This window comes from Sinocyclocheilus anshuiensis, unplaced genomic scaffold (assembly GCF_001515605.1).
Source record: "Sinocyclocheilus anshuiensis isolate Anshui unplaced genomic scaffold, SAMN03320099.WGS_v1.1 scaffold72, whole genome shotgun sequence".
Taxonomy (NCBI): Eukaryota; Metazoa; Chordata; class Actinopteri; order Cypriniformes; family Cyprinidae; genus Sinocyclocheilus; species Sinocyclocheilus anshuiensis.
This window is the reverse complement of record NW_015554073.1, coordinates 210,554-231,286: the sequence shown is the minus strand read 5'-3', so window position 1 is coordinate 231,286 and position 20,733 is coordinate 210,554. Positions and strand designations below refer to the sequence as shown.

At 37.2% G+C, this 20,733-nt stretch overlaps 3 protein-coding genes across 6 annotated transcripts in view; 1 reads left to right on the top strand and 2 right to left on the bottom strand.

Moving 5' to 3' along the window:
* The window catches only part of LOC107668836 (paladin-like), a 13,304-nt gene extending 1,003 nt beyond the window's left edge, over positions 1-12,301 (bottom strand). The window contains exons 1-19 of one of the 3 annotated variants that reach the window (XM_016460848.1): positions 10,282-10,522; positions 9,782-9,967; positions 9,152-9,254; positions 8,804-8,983; positions 8,150-8,314; positions 7,865-8,025; positions 7,222-7,297; positions 5,518-5,669; positions 5,273-5,366; positions 4,979-5,083; positions 4,780-4,875; positions 4,529-4,663; positions 3,981-4,097; positions 3,698-3,877; positions 3,086-3,283; positions 2,876-3,016; positions 2,660-2,731; positions 2,296-2,436; positions 959-1,114 (exon numbers count right to left, since the gene is read on the bottom strand). In XM_016460848.1, the coding sequence (XP_016316334.1) occupies positions 959-1,114; positions 2,296-2,436; positions 2,660-2,731; positions 2,876-3,016; positions 3,086-3,283; positions 3,698-3,877; positions 3,981-4,097; positions 4,529-4,663; positions 4,780-4,875; positions 4,979-5,083; positions 5,273-5,366; positions 5,518-5,669; positions 7,222-7,297; positions 7,865-8,025; positions 8,150-8,314; positions 8,804-8,983; positions 9,152-9,254; positions 9,782-9,967; positions 10,282-10,328 (2,505 nt within the window). In that variant the 5' untranslated portion in view covers positions 10,329-10,522. Of the gene's footprint in view, positions 1-958; positions 1,115-2,076; positions 2,437-2,659; positions 2,732-2,875; positions 3,017-3,085; positions 3,284-3,697; positions 3,878-3,980; positions 4,098-4,528; positions 4,664-4,779; positions 4,876-4,978; positions 5,084-5,272; positions 5,367-5,517; positions 5,670-6,600; positions 6,753-7,221; positions 7,298-7,864; positions 8,026-8,149; positions 8,315-8,803; positions 8,984-9,151; positions 9,255-9,781; positions 9,968-10,281; positions 10,523-12,075 lie in introns of those variants that run through there. The other 2 variants (XM_016460847.1, XM_016460846.1) reach the window with 2 other exon arrangements.
* Positions 12,302-13,437: 1,136 nt separating this feature from the next.
* Positions 13,438-17,092, bottom strand: LOC107668794 (eukaryotic translation initiation factor 4E-binding protein 2-like). The gene is made up of 3 exons (XM_016460782.1): positions 16,794-17,092; positions 15,855-16,031; positions 13,438-15,667 (listed from the first exon to the last, which is right to left on the bottom strand). Exons 1-3 carry the CDS (start codon positions 16,924-16,926, stop codon positions 15,636-15,638), a joined length of 342 nt encoding a protein of 113 aa, XP_016316268.1. The 5' UTR covers positions 16,927-17,092; the 3' UTR covers positions 13,438-15,635.
* Positions 17,093-17,667: 575 nt separating this feature from the next.
* Positions 17,668-20,733, top strand: part of ppa1b (inorganic pyrophosphatase 1b) — a 4,811-nt gene continuing 1,745 nt past the window's right edge. Inside the window, exons 1-4 of one of the 2 annotated variants that reach the window (XM_016460779.1) lie at positions 17,668-17,851; positions 19,106-19,170; positions 19,544-19,597; positions 19,851-19,970. In XM_016460779.1, the coding sequence (XP_016316265.1) occupies positions 17,791-17,851; positions 19,106-19,170; positions 19,544-19,597; positions 19,851-19,970 (300 nt within the window). In that variant the 5' untranslated portion in view covers positions 17,668-17,790. The remainder of the gene's footprint in view (positions 17,852-19,105; positions 19,171-19,543; positions 19,598-19,850; positions 19,971-20,733) is intronic. The other variant, XM_016460780.1, reaches the window with a different exon arrangement.

Below are 20,733 nucleotides of genomic sequence, written 5' to 3'. Positions count from 1 at the left end.
ATCCCCCCCCCCCCCCAAGTAACATGGTTTATACAAAAATATTAAGCAGCTTAACTGTTTTCAATATTAATGTTTCTTGAGCACCAAATCAGAATATTAGAATGATTTCTGATCATGTAACACTGAAAACTCTGCTGAAAATTCATCTTTGAGATTAACCATGATTTTTTTTTCTTTTCAAAGACATAGTTTTCAACTGTAAAAAGTAAGAAACACTAGGTGCCTTACAGTCTTCCAATTCTCTTACCCCTTCAATCCGAGGATAAAAGATGTGGCTATAAACTAAGGTTTGACTCAGGAAACCTCTGAATGAGACAGAATACATTTACAACTTCATATTGACATTGACATTTTCCCATGAATGTTTCATGGAACTCAGAACTATGTTTAGCTGCAGCACAGTGAGCCAGATAAGTTTTCAGCCATTCATCTTGGCACAAAGCACTGGGCTGCTGCACCATGGGTGTCCTCCCATCAGCTTCTCAAGGGTACAGAAACATTTTAACTATAGATAGGCTTGTGTGTTGAGTATGAGTGGCAGGTTATACCTGTATCTTTCTTCAAACTGAAAGTGAACTTACAATGTAACTGCTTTTAAAAAAAAGGTATCTTCAAAACAGCACACTTTTATACTTTTATCTTGATTTTTTAAACAAAAACAGGGTACTGAATCTGTACTGAAAGCTGATACAGTAATTAAGGCACTATTTTGCTATTTTTGTGTTAACAAACTCGTACTCTAAAAGTAGGAGACCACCTTGTGAAGCTGTTTTTTTTTTTTTTTTAAACCTGGAAATAAAGTTTTAGTGATTTGTAAACTGAAAACAAAGAAAAGCTATGAGGTAAAATGAACAAGAAATATTTAAGATTCTGTACTAGGCCACTGCAATGAAAATATATTATGTAAGTGTGAATATATTATGAATGTTTTTTTCCCCTGAAGTGAGTCAGACTTCACCTGGTACATCCACTGGCTGAAGGATCGCCTCCAGGAATCTTTCTTCTCCAGATGGAGGTAGCAGTTGAACAGGATAAGATAAATGTAACGCTCGAGGTACTGCAGGCTCCTTAACCGCAACCACTGAGCATCAGCCTCTGATTTAGCCATCTTAATCTGAGGAGGAAGAAGTGCCAGTGAAATCATTGTTATTCTAGTTTCCTTGTTATTTGTGACAAAATGCTAATGACATGACATAATCAGCTGTTCAATCATTTTTATTAAGATTATACAGTTATTAATTTCAATGTCCATTCACTTTGGTACGTTAATACATAAACAAGTGATTACATCAGTGTTTACATCGAGGTGCACATTGCTTAGTTGACTGATATACATATTACAACTTCTGCTCTTGACATTAATTTCCTTAGCAATCTACTGAACCTCTATCTTTTTATTAGATCATTTACAAAAATATGTGTGAAAAAAGGCCAGAATAATGTAACATGCAAATGATTTACCCATCAGAAAATTCATTAACTATTTTTTATCTTTTCCATGTTTTATTAACAGAGACAGTAAAGGAGATTACAGGAAAGGACAGGAGGTGGAGAACAGGATCAGGTATTTGCGTCATCTGCATAAGCAGTTGGAATAAGTTTAAAGCCAAAAGCCTTTTTTTTTAAAGCCAAAGTTTGGTGCAAATGAATTAAGACATAAACACTGATCAACTAGTGCAAATTCAAACATGATACTTCATCTTAGATAAGAACTTGAATTACATCTCTGTGTATCACAGAGGAAATGTGTTTCACCAGATATATGAGCTTCTGTAACAACTGTTACATAATAATAACAATATACTGTATGTAACTCATAATGTATATTTGGGATCTAAATGAGTTGCACCAGTACCTCAGAACATGTTTCAAAAGATTAAAATATAAAGTCTTGGACCCTAACAAAGTATTTGCAGGCCTTTTCAAAGCAGAATCTTTTGGAAAGCTCTCTGCTCATTTACGCTGCTGTTTATCAAGGTCTTCACTTTAAAATAAAAGCAAGTTTTTCAGCCTCAAATTAAACACATTCAGAGTGCTCTAAGCTAATCTCTTGGCCCTTTTCAGCAGATCAACACAAATTAGAAAATTGTACCTATATAGACTTTTCAAGGCTATGTTAGGTACAAAAACAATTGCTTTGGAAGCAATCTATTATTCAACATGGCTCCTAAAAGCACTGACTGTCCTATTATCTACCTTTTTTAGTTGACTTTTCCTGCTGAAGTTTATGCATGCAAAACACATAAAAAAATAGTCAAATGAACAACATAAAAGTTACTATACATCACATTTCACCTGTCTATAAGTGGATATGATGATTTCCCGTAAATGGTAATGCATGGGGGTCATCGTCTCACTAACAACATCCAGAGCGACGTCCACTTCTCTCTTCACACGATGGCCATCAGGTAACACCCTTACCACCTGCATCACCACCTGAACGCACATACTTGCATGCATGGGTCAAAATTCATCAAATCAAATGTTTTTTAATCTATTTCTATAATAGAAATAATCTTCTATTAAATGCTTTAAACACATTCATTTACTTTGCATGGGTGGGTTTATTAATCACAGAATTTATATGTTCAAAATTAACAAAATGTTTGTTTTAATGCTGACCCTGGCAGCTGTTCAAAGAAACATGACCTCAATGTACCTCAAACTCTCCTTTGGTGTACTTGGCGTCTGGAACACTTACAATCTCATCTTCTTCACACTCAGGAAAGCCCTGAAGAAAACAGGCTCAAGTTTATGTAACCGATTTGAGCTCAGTTTAAACATTTTTCCTCTTCTAATCAATGTCCTGGAGATGAATGCTTCATTTCTCACTTCCTCCCTCCACTTAAACAGCTTATAGCTGAAAATGACCTACATTAATGTGCCACAGGGTGAGAGTGGCGATCACCATGGCTGCAGTAGTCCGGTCTTTCCCATTATGACAGTTGAAGATGAAAGCACAGTTGGGGTCTTCAGCCAGACTGCTCTTCATGGCCTCCAATAAGTGGTCAAAAACCTGAGGGAGAGCAACAACATTTCAACTAAAATGTCAAATCTATACCATGTTTATAGTGTATTCACTTGCCTCTTCTTTAGGTGCACAACAGTCAGACAGGGGAATCCGCTGGTAGCTGAGACCTGGATGAATGCTCTTCTGATGGACAAAGAGCTCCTCTATGGTGTGACAAGTCTTAAACATCCTCATCTGTTTATCCTGCTCTGTAATCACCTCAAGCCACTTCTCACACCTCAGGACGTCCTGCTTCAGTGCCAGCTCCATTTCCTGTGGAGATGGCCATATTGCTAAAGCTCCTTAGGTTCTCAGATCACAGCAGCAGTTCTTGTGGGTAAAAACTGAAAAATTTTCATCTCACTTTCATCTTAATTTATGATGAAATAAAAAGCTATTGTACCTGTAAAACTGAAAAACATTTAACAAGACTTTACATGGATCAAATACTCACGCAATAAAATAAGAATAAAACATGGCCTAAAATAAGATAGTCACTATGTCACAATGTATTTACACTCTAGTGCAGTTTTTGATACAGTAGCTTAATGTACTGCACTGTATTACATTGCACACAGTATGTATGCTGTACCTACAAACATTTGTCCAGCCCCGTCATATAAAGCCACAACTACCCTCTTCAATTCCATTTAATACATACTACTACAGCCCTGAACAGATTTGCACCTGGAGCTGCTGTGGATGTTGAACACAGACTGGAATAGGCTGTTCCAGACAGCCTGGCTCTCGTGGGGTGAACATTTGTCCATTTGCCTCCAGCACAAGCTCCTCCTGCAGATTCAGCCAGAGAATTGTAGAGTGCCCTCTCCTCTGGTCTGTCAGGTAGCACATCACGACAGCCAATGCCTGAAATGGGCACAAAGAAGCTTTGATTATTTTTTATTAGACTTTACAGACAGCCACAAATTAGGAGCCTGGGCTGCTGAAATTAGCTTTAGAAAGGATTTACCTCAGAGTTTGGCTGGGCCATCCCATATAGAGCCATTTTGTAAACTCGTCTGAAATTGGCCACTTTCATCTCCTTGGCTGTACTGAGCAGATCCGTTGCTAAAACCTCACTGGACACCTTTCAAAATTGAAAATATTATGTGCATAATGCGCATGCCTATGTTTTAGGGAGAATCTGCTGAGCTACAGGAGGAAGAGGTCACAGTTCGCCTCTGATAAGAGCAGGGCTAGAAAATCTCATGTTAATGAGATTCAGTCTATACTGTTAGTATTTGTTTTTAGAAAGTCTGGCATATCAGATATACTCAAGCAATAAACGACTATTCAAGGATAAAGTAAAAAACTATAACCTGGTGCATATGAACATACTTTAGTATAACTATGTAATTTTTATCTGTTATAATATATAATCTCTACGTCATCACAGCAAACACAAAATGCTGCTTTAAAGTTAGTGTATGATTTCCCTTTGGCTATGTTTTAGGTTTTATATAACCATAAACTAATGTTCTGAGGAAGTTCTGTGAATTAAAAATTGTTCACCCTTACCAGAACTCGGATCCCATCAGTTATAAGGCTGGCTGGTGCGGAGAGTTCAGAGCTATCCATGCTGGCCAGCAGTCTGTAGATCCAAGCGTTCATACACAGCCACTGACTGAAGCTCTGAGGAAATGCCTGTGGATACTACAGAGATGGAGAGAGACAGCAGATAATGGAAAAATTATTAAAATAATGGCATATACTGACAGAAATCACTGCTTTTAAATATAATAATATGGTAGCATTTAGTTTTGCAATACCTGATCATGAAGATACGCATTGAATACTAATAAGTACACATAGCGTTCAAGACTTTGCAGTGTTCTTTGCAGGAAATAGCCTTTTGTGCTGCTTCCCTGCAAACAAAAAAAAAGAGTGAATGACACAAATATGCAAAAAAGCAACATTTTTATAGCAGTTCAACAACACGGACACAATAATGTTTTAGTTGAGACATACTTGAATCTGGTAATCTTCTCCAATGCCTTCGAGCTTTAGCTTGTTTTCATACACAGCATTTTTTATGTTATGCATCTCAGAGCACATGGCAACGGCATCATCAACCTATGGTACATATACATAAAAACAGACTCAAAATGAGTTATGTAAAACCATTCTTTCAACAAATCCTAATGCGGTATATGTTTTGTAAGACATAAAATTCTCAGTTTCTATTTACATCTACTACTTTTGCAAATGAATACACCATTGAAAGCAACTGGACTGTTTTACAAACATCATTAATACACTAACCTCATCAAGAACTTGTTGACCTTTAGGTAAGCGACTGATTAGCAACTGAATCACTTGGAAATCCAATTTGTGTTCACTCTTCTGTATTTCTTGCCTGTGAAAGAGATGAAGAGTAAGTAGAACTTAAACAGAGAATGGACCTTAAAACACAATATTACCACAGTAGAGTGTTATTAATTAAGCAAGGCTCTTCTTTGAGAAAGTAAACAGTAATTGAAATTGTACTGACAGTGTACTATAGGTACCTGGGGCTCTTTGATGCCCCCTGCAGGTGATGGAAGACTAAGGCTCCCAGAATTAAGCCAAGATTGGTGCGTCCCACCCCCACCTGGCAGCTGAAGAGCAGTGCAGGCAGAGGTCTGGCGCTGTCCCGCATCAAAGAGAGGTTTGGGGTCTCCTGGAGGACACAAAGGTAGGTGAATTTGTAAAAGCACATTGTCCAAACTAAAGGAATCCAAGTGAATAGCATAATGATTTAGCTCAATATACATGCCTGTCTATATTTCTGTAACCTCAAACAAGAGCACACGTTCATTTTTGGCTGTGTCAAACTCCGATAAAGGGAAATCAAGATGGAGAAAAATCTTTTTTCTGTTTTCTGATCATGAGCGGGTACCTTAAGTCATTTTTCAATTTATAGCTTTTGTCTGTGTTGATATGGCTTTCAAAGACTGATGTTACTGGTGTGAAATATAAATATGGTTTGCTGGCTAGAGCTGGGTTTAAAGTTCTGGGTTCTTGGGATGAATTATTGGTTCAGTGACACAAATCATCAGATATATATAAACCAGAGCTCACATGGAGTTATATTAAACTTAGAAAGTAGAGGGAGAAAAAAAAAAATATAATATTCATGGAGATCTTACCCTGAGTATATTAACAAAGGCATCAATTGTCTCCTCCAGTGGTGCCCCTTCCATAGGGAGTGGCAATCTGTAATATCTAAATTCATCAAATTTTATCATTAAACAATACACAGAACTAAAAGAATCTCAAAAGTAAGATTAGTTTTGATTCACATATGCATGTCTTTGTGCATCTATGGGCACTACTTTTCGCCAGGGTTTTATTTAAAACAGATTTCTGCTATTTTTAAACATAGATCAAAAAAGTGTCTTGGAAAGTTTTTCCCACGCCGTCATCATTTATTTTTGATGCTGTTCAAATGCCTTTTATGTTTGGGGTCGATAAAATACTTTGATTTAGCAAGCATTGTTAACAAGATGTTTTCTTGAGCAACACAAAGAATGATTTCTGAAAAATAATTTGACACTGGAGTAATGGCATCTGAAAATTCAGTTTTGCACACGGGAATAAACTTTTAAAACCTGGGGCTCTTTGATGCCCCCTGCAGGTGATGGAAGACTAAGGCTCCCAGAATTAAGCCAAGATTGGTGCGTCCCACCCCCACCTGGCAGCTGAAGAGCAGTGCAGGCAGAGGTCTGGCGCTGTCCCGCATCAAAGAGAGGTTTGGGGTCTCCTGGAGGACACAAAGGTAGGTGAATTTGTAAAAGCACATTGTCCAAACTAAAGGAATCCAAGTGAATAGCATAATGATTTAGCTCAATATACATGCCTGTCTATATTTCTGTAACCTCAAACAAGAGCACACGTTCATTTTTGGCTGTGTCAAACTCCGATAAAGGGAAATCAAGATGGAGAAAAATCTTTTTTCTGTTTTCTGATCATGAGCGGGTACCTTAAGTCATTTTTCAATTTATAGCTTTTGTCTGTGTTGATATGGCTTTCAAAGACTGATGTTACTGGTGTGAAATATAAATATGGTTTGCTGGCTAGAGCTGGGTTTAAAGTTCTGGGTTCTTGGGATGAATTATTGGTTCAGTGACACAAATCATCAGATATATATAAACCAGAGCTCACATGGAGTTATATTAAACTTAGAAAGTAGAGGGAGAAAAAAAAAAATATAATATTCATGGAGATCTTACCCTGAGTATATTAACAAAGGCATCAATTGTCTCCTCCAGTGGTGCCCCTTCCATAGGGAGTGGCAATCTGTAATATCTAAATTCATCAAATTTTATCATTAAACAATACACAGAACTAAAAGAATCTCAAAAGTAAGATTAGTTTTGATTCACATATGCATGTCTTTGTGCATCTATGGGCACTACTTTTCGCCAGGGTTTTATTTAAAACAGATTTCTGCTATTTTTAAACATAGATCAAAAAAGTGTCTTGGAAAGTTTTTCCCACGCCGTCATCATTTATTTTTGATGCTGTTCAAATGCCTTTTATGTTTGGGGTCGATAAAATACTTTGATTTAGCAAGCATTGTTAACAAGATGTTTTCTTGAGCAACACAAAGAATGATTTCTGAAAAATAATTTGACACTGGAGTAATGGCATCTGAAAATTCAGTTTTGCACACGGGAATAAACTTTTAAAATATATTAAAATAGAAAACAGTTATTTGAAATTGTAATAATATTTAACAATATTAAATTTTATTGTATTTTTGATCAAATAAATGCAACTTTGGTGAGCATAAGAAATTTCTTTCAAAAACGTAGCAATCTGAAACTTTTAAACAGTATAGATTTTATTCTGTCATAAAATATGAGCAATTACCTGTGCAGTGGTTGACTGAAAAGTGGTCTTTTGTAGACCTCCTCAGTGACATGAATGTCCTCCTCTGACAGAATCTGTACCTGCTGAGGTTCATCTTTAAAATGCTCAATGTCATTATAGACATAGAACATATTTTCACTCAGCTTGGCAAAGTCACACAACTGGAGAAAATATCAGAGAATTAAAACCTGACACTGAGCAGACACTATGACCTCTGTCAACATTTCACCATAAAAGGATGGCAAGCGATCCTCCTCATACAACTTGTTCTGCTCTATAACAGACCTCTTTCCGGATGGAGAGCTCTATTTGCTCTGCGCTGAGCTCTCTGTCTAGGTCATGCAGGTTTTCATGGAGGTTCTCTCTTCCTCTGGGAGTGTACGGAATAAAGTCTCCATCTGAGCGGAAGAAGACCACTGGTTCCTCCCTCAAATAGATGAAAATCACCACCTGTTCACATTTTTAGGGACAAACAGCAATTAACCTGATCATTATTTTAACATCTATCTGCAGAACATATGGTAGTCAAGGTGGTTAAGACCTCTCTGAGTTGGGACAGACGAAAATCACAATTTTACAGGATAATACAGACATTTGATTGTTACTTCACATGCTACATTCTTAAAAATAAAGGTTCTTTATTGGCATTAATGGTTCCATGGTTCCTTTCTTTAGATTATTAAAATGTTCTTCACACTGAGAAAAAATGGTTCACTGAAAGTTTCTTTGGTAAACCCAAAATGGTTCTTCTATGGCATTGCTGTAAATTATTTTTAATTTAAGTGTAGGTCAATTTTATGCTACATAATAACATATCTAATGGTTCTTGCTGTACAGGTAGAAAATAAAAAGTAATGGGACCCCAAAATGAACTGTGTTCATGGAAAGTGCCTCACTACCTTTCATCCTACTGGACAAGGACAAGGAGCACTCACTGACCTCACAGCCGTCAATCTGCAATCTCTGGAGGACCTGTTTGAAACCACTCAGGCTAGGTTGGCCCATTCCAAAAAGGGGGTAGTTTCCCTTGACCTTGCGGAAGTTGGGGGACCCGTGGCTTTTTGTAGTATTTAAGACATCACCTCTACTGTATACATCCTGTACCATAAAAAACTCCCCCTGGACAATATAAAAGCAAGTCATAAAACTTATTTCATCATAAATGACAAGAAATTTCCATCATTGATCTACATTTCCTGCTCATTACTGCATTTTCCATTCCACTCCCGGCTTTTTAAAGTATTAGGCTCTAAATATTTAGTTTAAATCTCAAAAAGTGAAACATACCAGCACTAGGTAGTGCTCCGGCAACAGGTCAGATATCCTTCCCATCGAGTAGTTGGCAGATTGGATCTTGTCATGAATCTGAAACTCTTCCCTGCAGTTGTTTCTGTATAGAGACAACAATCATAACTTCTATCAAATTGTCATATATTTAAAAACCCACAACTGATAATACGTGTTTGTCTTTTCCTTTAAAGGGACAGTTCACCCAAAAATGAAAATTCTGTCATCATTTACTCACCCGCTACAAGTTAAAAAACTGTATGAGTTTCTTTCTTCTGTTCAGCACAAAAGTTGGTAACCAAATGGTTGATGGTAGCCACTGATTTAAATAGTATTTTTTTCATACTTTGGAAGTCAATGGCTACCAGCAACTGTTTGATAGCTACCTTTCTTTAAAATATCTTCTTTTGTGTTCAACAGAAGAAAGAAACTCATGCAGGTTTGGAACAACATGATGGTGAGTAAACGATGACAGAATTTTCATTTTTGGGTGAACTGTCCCTTTAAGTCAAAGTGAAACTGTTGACAGTATCTACAATAGTTTTCGCTCAGAGTAACGCACAGGTGTGACATTTTGTGCATATGAGGGCCCTTACGGACAGTTAGCATCATGTTGGACTTGTCACTTACGTGATGACAACAGGAGCCACCTTGTTTGTGATGATGGATTTGGCCTTGCTGTTGCGAATGTTCACTGACTGTAGGGAGCGTCTGTGCTCAGCCATGCCATTCCCTTGGTGATCAGCCTGGTGTGTAGGTGCAAACGGAGCAGCCTGGGAAGTTGCACTGGCACTCGCACCCATAATCTGCACAGAGCTGGAATGAGGATTTATACTGTGACTAATATAAAGTAAACAGGCAGACATGTTAGTCATTTTACATAGGGTTATTTCTAACATTTGCACTTTTTAAAGAGCCAGACGCACTTCAATTTCCTGGAACCCCAACACATTTAATGCACAATAAAACCCCCTAATAAAATACCTGCCGGTACGAGACTCAAACCCACAACCTTTGGGTTATGAGTCCGACTCTCTAACCATTAGGCCACAACTTCCCAAAAGTAAGACTATCAAATTTGCATGTGCATAGAATCTCTGTCATATTTTATTGTTAAATGAATGGCTTACGGTCTCACAGCTGTGCTGCGTGTGTTCACATCCTTTGGTTTTTGCATCTTAGTTTCAGCAAGGGTTCAGGTCTGTCTTTAAGTGCAAATCCTGTCAACACGAACTCGGTTTCCTGTTGCTAGCAGAATCTTAACATAAAAAGCCTTTTATTTTAACTCCAACCACCACCGATGTTTTGCTAATCTCTTTTCTTCTCTTTCTCGTTCAGTGCCTCTCTGGTTCTCTTCTCACAATGACAGGACAGCCGTTCCAACCCTTCTGGGGGCTACGAAGAAATACAGTACATCTGGCAACCAGACGACAGTGTGGGCGGCTCCAGACATTCACAGGGACGGCCCATGCAAAGGCCATGACGGAGACATTACAGAAAGCCAAAAGTGAGAGAAAGTGCAAGATGAAAGATTTCTGATGCTTTTACATCTACTGAAATCTGAAAGTGTTTGATGTCAGAATCATGAAGCCAAACGATTTTCCTGCTTGAACTGCAGCGATAATGCAGTTAATTAAAGAAATCCTGTTTTTCCCCTCCTCTTTCATAAGATCAAGTTTGTGCCAGAGAGATATCACTGGGAAATATATGATAGCTCTGTGAATGTCATTAGGACATTCCTGCCTTATGTTTATATAACTGGCTGGTCTATTGAAAGTTTGGGATACTGAGTCGCTGGCACCAAGAGCAATGCTTCCCTTTTCAGGGGCTTGATTTAAATTCCAGTTGAGTCTGAGTATCACGGTCACAGAACAAAAAACAACAACAAAAAAATCTCTAAATATGGATGGCAAAGGCCCCGGGATGCATTTGTACAATACTGCACAGATCAGTGTACAGATATGCAGTGAGTGGGAATGACCAGTGATTGGCACATCCTCGTTCTTGCTAAGAAATGAGGAGTTTAAAAATGACTGCAGTGTTTTGTTCATGTGTGTTAGGGCTTTCAATCAACATCACAATCAGACTTTGAAAATACTGAAACAATGATCATAAATGGCCATGTAACACATACACACACTGCAACACGGTTTTTAAAAATGCATGGTGAGTCAATCCAGGCCCTAAAATAAAATAAAATAAAGAAATCGAGATTTTTCTCTGAACCACTAATAACCTTTGATAATAAGAAAACCTTTTTATTTTATTACACTAAATAAATGTTAACCTATTGTAAATTTTCATTTCTTTATTAATGGATTTAAGCTTCTGTGGTAACTGTATTAGTGAATTACTTCATTTGTTTCTTACTTTGGCCATTAACAAAATGAACTATAGAATCCTTGGAAATAAAGAATATTTTAGATATTTTTCAGTGACTCTTTCTGCATATTACATTGATATGCCAGGAGGTGGCGAGTGACTCATGCATTGAATCATTCACTCAACCAAATCGTTCAAAACACACTCATTTAGACACTCCACTATTAATCTGTGGCTTCTTTAGAACTAATTTTGTTGTTCGTTTCGGAGTAAAAAAAAAAAACTAACTGGCAATACAGTATCTAAAATGCAAATTACTTTAACTTTATTAAACTGTTGTATAAAAACAATATCCCATTCTCTATTCATTTTGTTTTACAATGTTCTGAGAGTTCATGTAAATCCACTCTTGTGTAGTACTTAGTAAGTACACTTGCCCACCAGCATTTCACAGGATGCTGACTGATAAGAGAATCAAACTTAGCTATGCCAAGCACAGTTTAAGACAAAATTACATAATTGAAGACTTAATAGAGCACATATTTCTACCCTGAAGCCAAGACAAGGTAATAGGATAGCAAATATCATAAAAGTTTCCTCACCTGGTTACCCGCTCTCTCAGACACCTGTCAGGACTTGAGAGAAACAATTAAAAGTAGAAGAAGACCAAGTCCATGTCACACTCATTTTGAGTCCTGTCAGTTAATGTCCCTCACAGGTCCAAAGACATGCAGTCAAGGTGTCAATCCAGCAAAGCGAGTCTCAACAGACAGCAGTGCAGATGGATAACACAGGGGGAGGAGAGGAGGAGAGAATGGCCACCTTCTTCAGCTGCCTCGTTCACTGGCAATAAATGTTATGGGGAGAGGAGGATGTCGGTGGGTGGATTCTCATCTTTTCACCAGTCAGTAACAGCTCCATCTCCCAGCAACGGTGCTGCAGACATGCCTGAAATGTTGAAAAGCCTGCGATGTAGGGGGCAGAGTATGAATAAGCTGACACTTATAAGTTTAAACAGTACGATCTTAATAAAATTCAGGGTTAGACTTGATTTTCTTGTAATGGTGATAGTTAATCTCAAGGTCTCAAACTCAAGTTGCTGCATATCGCAGAGAATAATTTTGCTCACTGTTGGTCAAGTTCTTAATTTTCACCACTGCCACTGTGTCGAATGTCTTTCATGGCATTGAAAACAGCCTGTGCTTGAACCGCTGGTGTGAAGTGGACACATTGTGTTGCCATGAGTTTCCAAGCAACCAAGCTCTCTTCACATGCATTCATCTACTGTAATAAGGGCTTCTAGCTAGAGACAAGAAAATAAACATTGGGAACTCCCGCTTTGGTATAAAACAATTTAACATTTACAAAAACCAGAGCCAAAACTAACTTACAGAGGACCAGAATCTTTTTTCGATTTTGCATTCATAAAACTAAGAGCGGGTACACTAACCCTACTGCTCCATCTAGCGGCAAACCCTAGTATTTCAAACATCTTGTTTACATGACATTCAAGCATATTGAAATGCACAAGCATTTGGCAGAGAAGACAAACAGACACGTTGATATCAAGGAACTTTTATTGATCTTGCTGTAACAGTGTCCACTGGCATGGCATTTCATTAAAATTAAATTGAACAGGGTCTCAAAGAAGAAAGAAAATACAGTTTCCAATTTCTGCCACATTAGATAAAACGTTCATCCTAAATCCCATCAAACAGACAGCTAAATGCATTTCTGAAAGTTTCTGAGACCTGGGGAAAGTGATGGAACTTTTCCATAATTCTTTAAAAAACTATGAATACATTCATATTATTTTTAAACTTTGTTTTTCTCTACACACAGTACATGGCTCCTTGCAGGTTTTGAATAGCACCACGCAATGAAACAGTTCCATGAATTTGAATTTCTGGAAATTTCTGTGTAGAAAACAAGATGGTCTAGAATTCCTCAGTTTGAATGGATTGTTTTTTTTTTTTTTTTTTTTTTTAAAAAGGCAACTAAATGTCCATACTTCAGTTGTCCATACTTCAAATGTCCATCTATTACAGAAGGACAGTATATCAACTTCCCTTTACTACAAATCATTATTACTTGAATATGACTTATACAAAAGTCTATAAATCAAACCGAAAATGAAAATGTGCATCTAATTGTCAAGGATTTCACCAATATTGAATATTTTATAGAACGTTAACTGCAACCGATCAAAGTCGAACCTAAACCGTGTTTATTTTTTAACCAGTCCATTACTATTACAAATATTACACTGCTGTATCTGCAAATCTTTCCATCTCTGTAAGAAAGTAAATAATAACAAACATGTTTCCAAAAATATGTTTTCTAGTAAAACATAGCAATATCTTGATCTTATCCTCAACTTGAAAGTTGGAAAGAAATCAAACAGAAAGGAATTCCTGTATTTAAGGTATGAAAGGGAACTATATTTGACACAGTTGCTCAGCTTAGTAAAGTAAGGCATTGATACAGAGGCTAAGCACAAGAGATCTCTGAGAGAGAGAGAGAGAGAGAGAGAGAGAGAGAAATTCTGTGCTTCAGAGAATGACCAGAGCACAGAACGAGACAATTAAAGTCATGAGAATAAGATAATCTCTTTGCTTAATTCTATTTCAATATTAATCAAACCTTCTCATTTTCCACAAGATTTGGCATCCCAAAAAAACTCAACGACATATAAATGATCTGTGAACTAAAGACTACAAAGCCGACCAAAAGCACATGCATAGAAGAGCATTGGAAAGATTCAATTCAAGTTTTCAAGATGTTTGATCTGAATCAAAATATGAATGTCTGGTCACTACAAAACAATCCATCTTTCAAAGGATCGTTCACATTGTGTGGCTGTAAGACAGACAATAGTAAAATGACCAAAACAACACTTCAGTGCTTTTCCTACCTTTGATTTGATTATCAAGGTTCGTAAGGATTGTAGTAATCAGAAAGTGACAGTAGATGTCACAGCTGATATTAATGTTAAATATTCACCGTGCTATTTCTCCCATGAACGGAGCCATAAGATGTGTACTTGTGAGGTACATAATGCAAGTGCTTCCTGAGACCAGCTCTCTTTTTGTCATCGTTTCATAAAGTATATTAAACACTTGATCAGTTCAACGGTACTTGGTATTGTCTACCTTTAACTAGACGATGTGAATTAAGAGCTGATGTTGACATTTCAAGTGTCTCGCCACACAAAGGTAGGTACAAATCATACTGTTAGCAAAACAGAAACATTCTCTCTGACCTAAAGTAACAGTTCGGTCTTTCAAAATTGCGATCAGATATTATTACTTAAAATTAACCAGCTAAAAGGGCGAAAGGAAATTAGAAGACTATGGACTGAAATGCTTATTCTGGGGTAGTTCGAAATAAAACTAGAAAATGTGTTTGGCATTGTAATCCTATATAAATGTAATGGAGTCTTTAAGGTCTGTGGTCTGTTTTTGGACAATTCTACACAACTATTTTTCTGAGCTGAACAAATACCTGAAAATAAAAATCTAGAAAAAAAAGTCAACTGTTTTAACTGATATAAAAGACTTGGAATGAATACGGAATCCTTTCATTTTTTTAATCAAAAGCATGATGACAATCCTGCTGTCCCTTTTAAATAAAACTAGAAAAAAGAGATCCAGTAAAAAAAATTAAAAAAAAGATCTTAATCTAAATCTTACATTTGGGAGGACATGCACATGCAGATAACTGCATTTCCTGACTTGAGTGCAACTCAGTTTACATGTGAACCAAGCAGACTGCATTAAGGGTATCAACTGGAACAGTGTACTCTGATCTATCAGCAGTGAATCTCTGATGGCTGATTTGTTTATGAGTCTATTACGGTAAATTGGTAACATATCCGGGCACTTACAATAAAGAATTTTTCCCTTGCTCTGTGACTTTAGCAAGTACAGCTGATGGCTGCCCTGAAACCTAAACAAAAAGAGCTCAACAGGCTCCCACGTTAACTTTCAGGGCTCCAGCAGCCCCACTGGGCAAACTTTTAGTCTTTTATCCCCATGATTACGCAGCACCCAGCAGCTAAAGAGAACTAAAGGAGAGGGCTCACAACATTGGTTTCTACAAGCCAAGCCACTGGCACACAGGTACCAGGTAATTAATAATTCTTTACGTTGGTTCCTCTTCTTTAGATGTCCATCTCAAACTGAGCATCTTCACCTGCAACACAAACACAAAAAAAAAAAAAAACATCATGCATGACCACTAAAAGAAAATAGTACGTGTGAAGACTAGTCTAACCCTTGTCAACCAGACCCATTACTGTTTGTGTACATAAGATGATTGAGCACAAAGCAGGGAGGTTCCAGTGGAAACAGTTCCAGTTGGGTCAGTTTTAAAGACTAACCTTGCCCTGGCTTGGCATCATGGTTGTTGATGTTGTTAGCCTTATTCCTCTTGTTTTCATTCAGGACGTCCTTGCTTGTCACTCCTGGGATAACCGGCAGGTGTGCTGGTGGTGTCTGGGCGATGGGTGAGTTACGCCGGTCTAACAGGAACTTGCGATCATAGATTATTCGGGTTCCTGCATTGTCATAATAAACATACTGTTATAAGATGGTTTTATTACATAACTACCAGCCTGCATAAAATGTCATAATCCTGAAGCAATCTGATCTGACACATTTCCTTTAGTGTTACAAAGAAGAAAACAAGTCACACTGGGTTGAAAACAATATGAGAATGAGTAGATGAGAATTGAGTGAACTTTGACTTTTATGATAATCATCTGCCTTCAAAAAGTGCAACGGATGTTAATATGGCACATTTTAATTTAAGACTAATTTAGTATCAATGGTCGCAACAAACAATAATAAAATTAAGTAATGATTGACAGCAATCAAGACACTTGGTAGGGTGTTTACTGCTACATGCGCCGTTCTCTGTATATGTTTAATGTAATGCATTCCTTTGTTCTGTTCTATTCTGTCCATCAGTCACTGCGGACCAATCATGTTGATCAGAGAGACGCACAGGCGGCGCTGTTTTTGTTTTGAACTACATGGCTGTGTCTCAAAAGCACAGGAAGCAGCCTTCCTAGTCAACAAGTTTTAGTCATCGTCGATTTAAACGTCTCGACATTTTGATCATCAGACTGTCTACATGCAAGCTACCTAAACGTCCCTACGACCCCTAAAAACACTGTCTAAGCAGGTTGAACAAGGTTTTGAGACACAGCCTTTTATGTGGTTACGGCTTCCTGGCCAACACAGGCCACCCTCTAACATTAGACGGTCTCCACACAAACAACAGGCAAACGGCTGCAGATATAAGTCTGGGTTGTTACCCCCCGGGGTGGTGGAGAATAAAGTGCCTCCAGGAGTGGTGCAATAGTCGTGAGGTAGCTGCGTTGAGTCGTTGATCAGCACCGTCCTGGTCGGGATGGCCCTGCTCTCACTAAGCTGACGACTGGACGACATTGCACTTGCTTCGGGTGCTAATCAGAGTCAAGTTTTCCCGATGGAAGGTAAAAACCTCGGGCCCTTTCCCCTCGTTTCCTAAGGCTTTCTTAACGTTCAACTCGTCCTCCCAGCCGTCAGTACCGACCCCTCCCTCCGCCAGGCAGGAAGCAAAGAGCGCTAGGAGGATATGACGTCAACGGAGAATTACGCCGCACAAACGCCCACTCCGCGGAACGTCAGTATTTTGATTTTAATATTCAGCGAGGAAAGCTGGCTAGATGGTAGAAAGAATATATTTTAGAATCAAATAATATAAATATATATATTAGAAAAGAAAGGTAACGAAAGCGTAAGAGTATAATATAGCGAATAAACATATTCTGTACGCTTCAGATTAGGCTATATAACTATAATGAATAATTAAGAATTTTCAAATGTTTTAGAAAGAAACCTCTTATGCTCACCAAGACTGCATTTATTTGATAAAATGGGTACTTGGTTAGGGACAGACGGTTAGATTGAGAGAACACCTTGATGACCAGCTAAAACGGGTGAACTGTTTAGAAAATAAAGGTAAGACTTGGCCAGGCTGTAAAACCAACTCAAACCAGCCAAGAGCTGAAAAACAACTTAGGCTTAGGTTTTTAGGTGCAAATATGCAAAGCTGTCTTTGAACACATTAAAAGTAACCGCATTCAAAGTGTGATATTTCATATTTCCTTTTACAAGATCTTGTCTATCACTGCCGATTCACAAATCAGATGAACATACGTTTACGTCTTTTGCGCAATTCGGTCTCTGCGCATGCGCGATTTCCAATAGTACGTCGCTGCTGTCCTTTTTACACACATCCTGCCGGAATCAACACACAGAGCGCACAATATGAGTTTCTCCACTGAAGAAAGAGGAAACCCTAACACTTTGAGTTACAGGATTTATTTCAGTAAGTATGAATTCTGTTCTTCGGGGATTGGTGATGAGAAGTTTGTACGGTCAGGAGGACAGTTCATTGAATTAAGATGAAAGGGGCTGGGCCGCAAGTCCCACGTGTCGCTTTTTCTCGCGTCATTTATGACCTAAAACCTAAAAAAGACCTAAAATCTCAAATTAATCAATTTAACGATTTTACGAATTAAGTTGGTAATCGGTCCATAAAGTTTATTGTGATTTCTGATTAACTGTAGATTTGTGCAAAGTTATTTTCAGTTTGAAGAACGTAAACCTGTTTACATTTAAAAACCGAAACTCCCAAAAAAATGATAGTATGTTATTATTACCAACGGTGCAACATCGCAAACGATGTTATTTTTGTTTGCATTGTTGGTATAACCTAAGCTCATTAAAATGTGTAAATGAAGGACGTGTAAATACAGGGTTGCTCATAGCAGCACTTTTACACATTTTCATAGAATATCTTTTTTTTCTGTTATACTGTCTGCATGGTTTAAAATGATTTCGGATGAATAAAATATAAAGTTACTAAAGCAGATACACTGGACAATTTTCCACAAAATTGGGTGTGCTTTGTTTATTTTAGTTGCCAACTGTGCATTAAGACATCTCTTCTGACAAGTAAAATGACTGATAGTGATAAGTTGTATGCACACAAGGCAAGATCATTATTATTAACGTGTGCAGTGTAAAGCAATAATTCACTTCAACAAAAATTCTGTCATCACTAATGCATCAAACCAGACTTTCTTCTTTGGAACACCTAGTGAGAAGTTGTGCAGAATATCTCGGCTTTCTTTGAACGTGAATAGTGGTGTGATTAATTCTGTTATGTTTTGGGTTATTTGATATGCTTCATAAAAGTCAATAAATGCATCCAAAACATACCATTTCAGTTTAAGTGGCTGGGCTTGACCATAACATATTTCTGAATGTCTGATATACTCTTATAAAAATACTTCTTTAAATGATCACACAGATATATTCATTTTTTTCTTGCTTTGAACAATAAAAACTGGGGGGACTCATTGCATGTTATGTATCAATTTCAAGATGAACAATAGAGGACATGGTGGCATTTTTTATTCAGTTATTTTTATTTGTGCCTTAATATGGAAATCAGGTGCTCAGCCAGGGTTTAAGTGATCCGATAACACTGATCAGATCAAATCAAGATCAGCTTCCTTTTTAAAATATTTATTTGTACAGAAATATGTTATGCATTAAAAAATGTTTTTTCAACCAGAGAACTCGGATGGAAAGTACATTTCACCATTCCATGACATACCTATGTATGCAGATGAAGCTCAGGTACAGTATGTTCATTTAATATGTTGTTAGTTTCTCTTCTCCTAGTCTCATTGTAGATCCCCCTCTCTTATGGGACCCCTTTGGCAGTGAACGGCCATTTCACAATCCAGCACAGTGTATATCAGTTCTTTATCAGGTGAAGGTACTTGGTCTGTAAGAGGAGTGATCTTTACCCTTTCATTAGTGTCATCTTAAATCGTTCAATACTTTGTACTGTCCTGATATCTTACCTGTGTAAAACTTTGATTAATCATTATCATGGCTTTACATACATTTTTTTTAGTTATATGAAGGTTAACTTATTATGGGAATGTCACATTTAGGCTACTTTCCCTTTTTTAATAAAAATAAATCGTTTTTATTTTCTCTGTAGAACATTTTCCACATGGTTGTTGAAGTACCACGATGGACAAATGCAAAAATGGAGGTAAACTATGACCAACAGTACAAAACTACACCACTTGCAGTATAACAGAATAAAACAATAGAATAGAGGACTTTGTAACAGGCTATTTATTTTGCAAGGTCATATATTCACAAACATGAATGGTTACAGTACAGTTAAAGGAAAAAGACTTTAACCTACATTTTGTGGTGGGTTGTGTATTGACATTCAAACAAAATAACGACTCATCAACTAGTTGGTGTTTGTATGTATAACATTATGGTTTACTTTTCAGATTGCTACAAAAGACCCACTGAACCCCATTAAGCAAGATGTGAAGAAGGGCAATTTGCGCTACGTGGCCAATGTTTTCCCCCACAAAGGCTATATTTGGAATTATGGAGCAATCCCTCAAGTAAGCTTTAAATCAGCACCGATAACACATTAAACACAAAGAATAAAACGGACAGAAGGTAGAAACTGCTTGAGTTTCTGGAATCAGTTAACTGTTTAAAATACTACTGTTCAAATGTTTGGGGTCAGTAATATATTTTTTTAAATTCTTTAAATATTTTTTTGGAAAGAAATCTCTTATGCTCACCAAGGTTGCATTTATTTGATCAAAAATACAGTAGAATATTATGATATATTAAAATTTTTAAAAGCGGTTGTCTTATTTAATATATTTTAAAATGTTATTTATTTCTGTGATGGCAAAGCTGAATTTTCAGAAGCCATTTCTCCAGTCTTCAGTGTCACATTCTCAAATCATTCTAATATGCTGATTTGCTGCTCAAGAAACATTTCATTCATCTTTTATAACATAATAAATGTTGTTATGATCACAAAAGTGTTCGTTTGTTTGAAAAAATCTTATTGACCCCAAACTTTTAAATGTTAGTTTATATGCATTCCATCTTCATGAACACAACTTTAAACTGATTATTTTAGTACTTGATGCTTTTAGTATGACTTGTCAATGTGAAAATACGATTGTACAGATTTTCCTTCATTTCTGGAGAAATACATTCCATCTCACTGCATTCCAGTGATCTTGATGGAGAGTGAAACAGTTTAGCATTATTCAAACTGAAATTAAAAACCTTTCTTGTAGATGTGAATTGCATGTGCCATTGTGTCGTCTCCCCCCCCCCCCCCCCCTCTCTTCACAGACCCTT

Excerpts from the sequence above, each read along its gene's own strand:
- LOC107668794 (XM_016460782.1), bottom strand. The coding sequence starts at position 16,926 with ATGTCGTCCAGTCGTCAGCTTAGTGAGAGCAGGGCCATCCCGACCAGG. Across the intron at positions 16,032-16,793 it reads ATTCTCCACCACCCCGGGGG|GAACCCGAATAATCTATGAT; the intron begins GTAACAACCCAG and ends ATGACAATGCAG. Across the intron at positions 15,668-15,854 it reads TGATGCCAAGCCAGGGCAAG|GTGAAGATGCTCAGTTTGAG; the intron begins GTTAGTCTTTAA and ends TTTGTGTTGCAG.